Source organism: Phlebotomus papatasi, chromosome 1 (assembly GCF_024763615.1).
Source record: "Phlebotomus papatasi isolate M1 chromosome 1, Ppap_2.1, whole genome shotgun sequence".
Classification (NCBI taxonomy): Eukaryota; Metazoa; Arthropoda; class Insecta; order Diptera; family Psychodidae; genus Phlebotomus; species Phlebotomus papatasi.
In genome coordinates this window covers 3,930,999-3,940,735 of record NC_077222.1, presented here as the reverse complement: position 1 = coordinate 3,940,735, position 9,737 = coordinate 3,930,999, and the positions used below count along the sequence as shown (strand labels likewise).

Sequence of the window (9,737 nt, the reverse complement as noted above, 5' to 3'; positions counted from 1 at the left end):
AAATGTAATATTTTAAATACAAATTGATTTTTTTAATCTTTCCTCTGAAAGAGTGTTGCTTGGAACCTTGTAAAGAGTTTACCGTCTTTATTTACTCTAAAATCATTCTAAATATATTTTAAAATGAATAAAAATGTAGACATAGCTTTGGTGCCCTATTTCGGCCACCTTCATTCTCATAGGTCCTTGCCCTTCGGGAATTCTTTCAATATCTTTTTCACGTCATCTCGTTTGTCGAAGCTACATTTTTTGTTATTCTTTTGCATTGTATAATCTGTAGAGTACGTAAAATCTAAAAGTTCATGGAAATTCGAGGAACAAAAAAGGTGGCCGAAATTACAAGCTGGCCGGAATTTGACACATGTACCCTACACCTAAATTATATTAAAAAAAATATTTTTAAGGGCTGTTTTACATGTGTCTCGGCTAGCCATAATTATAATTGATAATTTTATCGGTCAATCTGTTTAATCCCTAAGTTTATATTCGAGAAACAATTGCAAAAAATAATGTATATATGTGAGAACAATGCAGACGAGGTAACTTTTTCTTGCTTTTCGTCGCCTAATGGTGCAATTCGATATAAAGTCAATGACGTTAGTACTTGCAGTCTTCAGCAAATAATCACAAGCCAGACAGACAGCAACTATCGTTAAAAAAAAATATGCTCAGTGTTCATCCGAAAATAATATTGGCGAATTTCAATGCAGTTGCAATATAATTGCGAATTTGGGGTAATTTTTGCCGCTTTAATTGCACTTAAAGAAGCTTCGTATTTTATGCGTTTTCACCCAAAGGCAGAGAACTTCCAAGATGATCGTGGTGGGTGCGAATAATTTCACTGGATGTTGAACATATATGTAGTCTCCTCCGTGTTGGAATATTTTACTCCACATTCAATAAAACCAACTAGTCCCCTGCAATATCTTCAGTCTGTGTTTGGCTTTTGAACAGTGCGGATGTGCCTTAAGTTAGTGTTTCGCGGTGTAACGTGATTTTGTTCTTACGTGCAGACATAAGAAATAATAGTTGTAAATTGAAAACTACTCGTAGTGAAGTGTACTAAGTAAAACAGTTCAGTTTATTGATAACTTTGAAACGTTCATGTGTAAATTTTATGTTTAAACTTAGCGTAAAAAACATTAAGGAATAAATAAACTATAAATTGGGTGAATATCTTGTGTAAGTTGATACTGTGTGAAATTATTTATGAAGCATTAATCTAAGACCAAAATCAATTAATGACCAAACGGTCGAGATAGTTGAAAAAAAAACGTTCCTGGGGAGACGGAGACTTATCTTGCAAACAAATGATTAACTTAACATGTTTGAGAAGTCTGCAGAAAAATCTCACGCGACTTTTCTCATGTCACCTTTTCCCATCCGGATCGCTAACATTATTGTCTCATAGAAAATCAAAAGGATTTTTAAAATGCAAGAGATGGAATAAATTGAAGTTTGGCCTTGCTTTGTGAGTGACAAATATTTGCACTTGTTGAATAAATTGCCCGACTGGCGCCTAAAAACGCTACTGGGGTTCATCACTAAAGCACCTCTCAAAGCTCAGGAAAAGATCATATTAAATAGTTAAATACATAATATTGAATTATTGAGACAGAGAAAAACCGCCATGAGTGAGACAAGAAGATATTCATGTGAAGGAATCTCGTTCCGGGTGATTAATGTACACATAAATAATATATGATACTGTACGCGAGCGCGAAGCGACTAAGCACAGGAATGTGATTATTATTATTAACTTTCATATGAGCACTAAATATCCAACATATTTGATTAGATTAAATATTTAGTCACATTTCAAAATTTCAAATGGAGATAGTGACACTTTCCGAATGCCGCACTAAACATAGCCATAACCATGCCACTTATGTACATAAGTATAATATCCGAATCACACGATGACCATTGACTTATTTCTACTCACCCGTTGTGATTTTTTTTTAGTTCATAGTTTTTTTTTTTTTTTTGCTTGTGATCTTGTTGCTATTACTCTCTATTTGACGTCCAATTTGGTCTCAATATCTCCGAGTTCAATTGACTGCATTTTGCATTATTGTAAAATTTTCCACGTTGTTATGCATCGTCGTCTTCATTAGCAAGTATCGTTTAAATATTTTAGGAGATTTTAAAGTGTAATTTTTTTTGGCTAATAATATTTTAAAAAGATGTCATTGCCTAAATAATATAAATCCATAAAAAAACGAATTGAAAATGAGTGTGGCTAAGTGGTTAATTAGTAGTAAAACCTAATCAGTGAAAAATATTTTAGAAAATCTGAAAAATAGACGGAAGAAAAATAAAGAAAATTTAATTACTACAAGCGTTACCTGTCTAAATTAATTCATTAACGAAGATATTTAAAGCAGTGATAAAAATTATTGCTTTATTGTGCTGATTGTGCTGATTGTGCTATTTCAATGAAAATAAGCATTTGTTTTTTAGAAATTTACTGTTCTCAAGTGCTTCTGCATAATCGATATTTCTTTGTTTAGGGCTCTGTCACAGCTATCTGATTGTTTCAGGACACAACGAGGACTAGGGCAAACAGTCGAGACAGGAACCAACACAAAGGAAAATCTATAATGCAGAAGCATTTAAGAACAGTGAAGTAATAAAAAAAATCCTCAATTTGCAAAAGCTTAACTTTCAATTAAGGATTAAATATTTAATTGAATTCGATTGTTTCTTTACTTAAAGATTTTAAATAGAAGATATACCTAAGCAATATTTTAACCAGGGGCCTCTCGACATTTCATTCTTCCATACGTTTTTGCATAGAGGCACTGAAAACTATTGGCAAGTTTTTTCCTAAAGAGAATTGACTTATAAGTCTGATATATTTCGAAATCGTGCATTAAAATCTATCTAAAAATACATATTTCATAATGCTCGCCGAAATAATACAAGAACTACGAGCAAATTTGTTTGAGACGCGGTGCAATAGCTGCAAAATTTTTACAAGGAAAAGTGAAAAATATCTTCACTTTTTATTAGGCTTGATGGGCCCCTGATTTTAACTACATTATTATCCAGTATTTTTTGTTTGATATATTGCAAAACATTTTGAAAAAATAAATAACTTCCCTTTTACATGGTATTCCCAACTGTTCTCAATTTGTAATTCTCATTAGGATTTCATACGAAAAAGTATAAAATCAAATTGTCGCATAAATTTGTTAATAAATATTTTCCATGTGAATATGTTTTTAAGAAAATATGTTTTAAAAAAAATATAAATAGGACAATATCAAAATTAAAATCAAAGTGGCAGAATTTCACTGATTTTTTAATTTTTTCTCACAAGCGGCGCTGTCAACTGTTCTCAATTTTGCATTTCCGAGTTTAAGTCGGAAAGTCTAAGAAAATGATCAGTTATGGGCCATTTTCATTGAGAAAATTTTCAGATTTTTGTAATTCTCAAAAGCTCACAATAAAGCTAAGCTTTCAATCTGAACATCTCATTGCTATTTAATGGTTTTGATTTAGCTTATTGGTAAAAAAGTGGTTTAAACAACCGAAAAATTCATTAAATCACTGTTAAAGGATATCTTTAGTCGTTTAATATGTGAATTGAAGGATTAAAAGAGATAATAAAGGAAATTTCTAACCATTACCACTTTAAAACAGCTAAGCATACTTTTTTTTCAACACAATTCGAACACTCTGCCTGCCTTTATCGTAAATCAAAGTTCGGGACATACCGTATCGTACACACACACTGAGAAAAAAGAGGGTGCGATTAACTACTTTTTTTCCTCATAACTTTAACACTTTAGGTGTTAAAATATATCAACATTTTTTAATGTTAATTTTACACCTTTTTAAGGGTAAAATTAACATGAAAAAGGGTAACTTTAACCTCCAATACACCTAAAAAGGGTAATATTTACACGGATTTCGGATCAATACGGAAAGCACTATTTTCACCTCCAAGGAACTCAAAATTACTTGATTTACATCTAAAAACACCTTCACTGTGAAATGAAAGCAAGTTTTTTTTTATAAGAATTCGCTCAGCTGACGACTGTCATGTAAGTGTCAGAATAAAACTCGATAGATGGCGCTGTTTCCGATAGGAACAGTCTGGAAAAAACTATTCCCATTTTTTTAATTTTAAGCTTTTGTACGAAAAAGTTCAACTAAATTGAACTTTTTCTCATAAAAGCATCAATTTTTAACTGCTCGAATTCCAAGACAGAGCAATTTCCATTTTCATTTGAAGTTGAAAATTTTCTAATAAATTTGTTGAGAAATTTTGCAAAGGAAATGGCCCATTAAAAGCAAAAAATTTATCAAGTAAAAAGTAAAGTACAATCATTAAAACATATATTAAAAAACTATAAGAAAAGGCTGAGAAATTGTAGAGCATTGAAAAAACAAATCATCAGGATAATTTTGGTGAAAGGAAAATTAAGATAATTTGATTATCCTAACAATTTTATTAGATGTGTTCACTTAAAATAAATCATTTAGGTTATTTTGTCTTAAAAAATTACAGTTTTACTATTTTATTGTTTTTAATTTTCTATTTACATGAGAGCACAAAATTCTAAGTTTTGCATGCCTTGGTTTTTAAAAGTTAATAAAAAACTTTCAATTGAATAGATTTATAAAAAATTAGTTGACTTTTAACCGCTTTAACTTTGATCAGAGATTTTGTTACGTGTGGATATTTAAGCACTATTTTATCTAGTTTTAGTATTTTCTAGTATATTTTTTCAATGTTTGTCTTTAAAGGAATTAAATGTATTCACTTCTAGATGGCGTTCTCAACTGTTCTCAAATGAAATATACCAAAGCTTTCGTTTTTTTAAGATGTAAATTAAAATCATGGCATAAATTTGTTAATAAATTCTCTTCAACTGAATACGTTGTTAGGAAAAGTTTTTTCAATAAAAGTATTGATTTATAATAATATCACAAATAAAATCAATCAAAGGACTTCAGTAATTCTGGAAGTCGTGCTGTCAACTGTTCTCATTTTTTCCTTTTTGAGCTTTAAATCGAAAACTCAAGTCATTACTGTTAATTTTTATTTTTGTCTTACCTTAACTGCTTATATACTTTTCGATTTAATGGTAATCAATTAATCGAAACAGTTCCTCTTCCACTATTGAACAGTAATTGAAATTTATTACATCGAAAGAGTTATTTCAAAATCGTCTATAGACGGTTATACGGGCTTCAGACCTAAGGCTTAGCCAAATGACTTAGCTTCTCTAACTGGGTGTTGATAAAGATTTTTGGGAAAATTTTGATTTAGGATTGAATATTGAAAACAAGTTGTAGCACGAATGCTACAGGCCCTACACCAGAACATGCAGGACCACCCTTAATCGGTAGCTTCCCGGAATTGAGCCTCATTGCCCATTTCAAGAAAGCCACGATTCTGGCGTCCTCCTCGCTTCGCTGATGAAGACCGATTGAGGAACCAATTCGATTGTGCCTTCGGAATATCTCGTTGAGCACTCACAACCCCATCTCTAGCTATAAGAACTAGCGATATCGTAATTTGAGGTTTTGCCGTTATAGCACCCCTCAGAGTTACCACCCCAGCTGAACAGTGATTGGTACCGTTGGCTTAGAAGAGTCTTCATCAGAACGGGCTTTCCAATTCCTCTAGCCAGTAAAAGTGATTGCGTTATTCAGGATCTTGAAACCTTCGGGAACGGGGCTAAACCTTCAGTCTGAAGACCACTTTAGTCTTCAAAGCAGAAAGACTAGATGTTTCTTCTGTTATTCTTCAAAGATGTACTTACTCATTAATTTTTTAGTAGAGGTAAAATTAATAATATTTCGCACAAAAAAAATTATATCTTTAGTATTTAATTAGCGACTAATAAGGCTTTTAATAGCAACTTTTTTATCTGAAATTTTCCAAATGCCAGTAAGACAATCACTGACAGAAACGACAATAAGTTCTCTCAATATTTGCAATACATGTAGCTTATAGGAAAAGGCTCTTGCCCCTACAAAGTTCATTATTGGCCAAATGATCAATTCAAATTGACCTCACGGGTATTTTGCTAAATGGAAAAGATGAATGAGAGTTGAATAAATTTGCAATATTTTGATTAAAGCTCTAAATAATATATGGCACCGGTGGACATATTACTATTAATTAATCTGTATAAATTTTACTCTAACTCGCCATATAATTTATTTTATTTATTTTCTAATGAAGACTACTGACTTTTCGTACTCTTTTAAATCATCTGCAAGATGTGTGCGATCCGGTGTTGAGTCTCAAATCATGTATATATGCAAATATATAAGTATACATATTTTACGTGTCTCATGGCAGAGAGAAATTCGTTGAAATAATATTTTTAGCTTGTTTGATGGTACAAGAGAAAATGAGCTAAAAAAAAGAAACAAAATAAACCTTTGCAAAAAAATGAAGATCAATTTAATAACTCTGACCAAATGATATGTATAAATTTTGTTTGTTATTAGAAATGCGTGATTAACATGCAAAACGTGACATAGGAGGATTTTTAAAGTAAAAGTTTAATGATCTTTGTACTTCTTTGATCACTTGCGTAACATATATTGTTTTAGAGACGATTTACAGCTAGAGGCTAAAGAGTATCAAAAACGTAGATCAAATTTGCCGAATATTGAATTGATTTTTTATTGCTCGAGTTATGGGAGAACAATATATTTCATTGATTTGCAAAAAATATTTGTCCATTTATCCGTTGCTGAATAGCGGCCAAACGGTTAGAGATAGTGCCTTTAGGGGTTGCGATGACCCACCCCTCAATAAATTAAACTTCAACGAAAGACGGCTGTTCTTTAATATCTCCCTATTTCTTTTTCAGCATGTTTCACAATGAAAGTATTATAATAATATCCAGAAAATTCACAAAAAATGCTGCAGAGAAGTTAATTATGCTGTTAGTGAGTTAAACACGAACATAATTTTTGTGTGTGACCAAAAAGTGCATTCTCTACAACCCAAAAGACACAAGAGGATGATTTTCAGATGCAGAGATCAATTTTCCATACGTGATAAATTGTGAGAAAAAGACGAGAAACTGTCACAAAAATTTTGTGACAATGACTAATTTAAATCGAATACGTGTTGTGGTTCTGGGCAGCTCAAAAACGGGAAAGACAGGTGAGTTAAAATCAATCAATTAAATTTTATGAAGGAAATTCTCTCGACCGAAAGACAAAGTAAAAAAAAAAAAATAAACTTCAAAATTTAAGTTCGATTAGAAACTTCCTCTTTTTTGCAAATTTCACAAATATTTCACAAGGCAAAATTAATGGTATTTTCACATGGGGAGAATGTAAAGATCATTGTAAATTATTGCTGAAAAGTAAAATGATGTCACCAGTGAAATTTGTTGTAATAAAAATGGCAATAAAAAGTAAATGGCACCTTTTTTCAAATGCCCCATTAAGTCAAAGGCATAATTCAGAGATTTAACACAAAAATCGTTTTATTTTAATTTGATCACCTTTCTTGTAATTGCATACAAATCACCAAATCAAATTTGTTTCTTTACCAATCTACATTAGATTTTTATTGGGATGGTGAAAATGTTGCGTATCGACTTTTTGTATAATATTTGCGACTTCTGATTTTCTTGTGTAACATTTTTGCGTTCGTGAAAGATGGGTGTTTCTATTATTCCTCCAGCTTATTGCTAAAATTAATTACTCAACATTAAATAGACAGGATATTAGTCAAGACAAAGTGTTATGCTGCAGAAGAAAAATTGGCTTTTCTTTTGAAATATAATATTTAGCACAGAAAAAAATTTTAGAATAATTTGACCTTTGGAGGATTAAAAATGGAGACGCGTCTCGACTTATGGTAACTTTAGATTAAAAGTTTAAATAATGAGTGATTTAACCTACTTTTTCGCCTGATTTTTTTCGAATTATTTGTAACTGAGGATGGTAGGGGAAGGCTTTCAGGCTTCGCACAAGTTCTAGCTTAGAACACTTCCAATTTTTCCTATATTCCAGTAATAAAACTGACTTAATTTTTTCAGGAAATGTGTGACTTAATAATAGGGGAATGTAGGCATGGTTCGCACAGAGGGAACCATGCTTAAATTTTTACAAATTGTCGATCTTATGGCTAAGAAATTACTAACAATCTGTTTGCAAATAAAGAGAAAATTTGCGTTGTTTGAAGGTTCACTCTGTGCGAACCATGCCAATATTCCCTTAGCTCTTAATATCGGAGGCAGCCTAAATTCCGAAAACCAATATCCCGGAACACAAAATCCCGAAAGCCAATATTCCGAACGCCAAAATCCCGAAAGCCAAAATCCCGAAAACTAAAATCCCGAATTTCAAAATCCTGAAAGGGATTAAATCGATGAAATTATATGGAGGATAATGTGTAGAAAAAATTTCACAAGCCACAGAAAAAAGAAGTAGGTATTACACTTTCAAGAATTGGGAATTTTGGCATTCGGAATTTTGCCTTTCGGATTTTTGGCTTTCGGGATTTTGACCCTTTCGGGACTATGGATTTTGGGATATTGACCGGGACCCTATTAAAATATATTACCATAGGTTAGATTTCTTAAAGGAATATGGAAAAAAAATATGAAGTGTTCGAAGCCAGACTATACGTGCGAAGCCTGAAAGCATTCCCTTACATATGTAGCAGTTTGATAATCTTTGAGGCATTATTTTAAAGTCTTACAAAGAAAACCAAAATGCAAGAAATAAAGAAGAATTTGTAAAAATTAGAATAAAAAAATATCGGTGATTAAGTGCAGCGCCTTAAATCCGAAAGAATTCCTAGACCAACTGACAAAGCAAGAAAATTGTAGATTTGACCACTGAGGGAGGCTTAGAGCCCGAGCTGAAAGCTTTAAGAAAAATCGATCTTTTCAAAACTATCCCCCTACCCAGAAGCATTTTTTAAATATAGTTTTGTAAAAGTTTCTAAGTAAGACGTTATTATAAAACCTTTTTTAAACCTTTTTTAACCTTTTTTTTACCTTTACTTCTATATAAAGTGAAATGGCATATTCTTATGCCGGCTTCAGTCCTGAGGTTTAGCCCAGTTCCCTAAAGTCTCAAATTTTAAAATAGCAACCAATTTTATTGATTTTTCAGAATTAACCGGATAATTTGCCTATAGTGTCCAATCCTAAGTAATATTTTCCCAATAAATCTGGACTGAAAAGGAAGTAGAGAAGTTAAGCCATATAGCTAAGTCTTAGGTCTGAAGCCTTTATAAAGGGGCTTAAGAGCTTCTACAGGACTTTCAACACAAAATTATCATTAGTTCTGAAGATAGCTATTTAGTTTCTTGGGCATCCCCCGATGCTCATCGGTTCCCTATTATTAAATCAATTCGTCGGAATATACTCAAAATACATCTTAGAACATAAAAGATATTTCACATTTCGATAAAGTTTACGATAAATTTACGGTATTATTACGATGGATTTCGTAAACCTTTAAAGAGAAGCAAAATGCAGCAATATTTCGTTGTCAGTAAATAAATTTTAACAAGAAAAAGTCACGTGATTGAGTATTTTTTTTAAATATCTTACGGTAAGTTGACTTACAGTAATAATGGTGCTATTCCAATGAAAAATCAACGTTTTTTTTAGCACTTTACTGTTCTTAAGTGCTTCTGCATTATCGACTTTTCTTGGAGTAGGTTTCTGTCACAACTGTTCGATGGTTGTAGAACACAGCGAAGACTGAGAAAAACAGTGGATACAGGAACC

The 9,737-nt window shown here is 31.9% G+C and overlaps 1 protein-coding gene across 1 annotated transcript in view; it reads left to right on the top strand.

Moving 5' to 3' along the window:
• Nucleotides 1–670: 670 nt before the first annotated feature.
• Nucleotides 671–9,737, top strand: part of LOC129798518 (ras-related and estrogen-regulated growth inhibitor-like protein) — a 65,447-nt gene continuing 56,380 nt past the window's right edge. Inside the window, exons 1-2 of the mRNA XM_055841719.1 lie at nucleotides 671–1,182; nucleotides 6,846–7,144. Of these exons, the coding sequence (XP_055697694.1) occupies nucleotides 7,084–7,144 (61 nt within the window). The 5' untranslated portion in view covers nucleotides 671–1,182; nucleotides 6,846–7,083. The remainder of the gene's footprint in view (nucleotides 1,183–6,845; nucleotides 7,145–9,737) is intronic.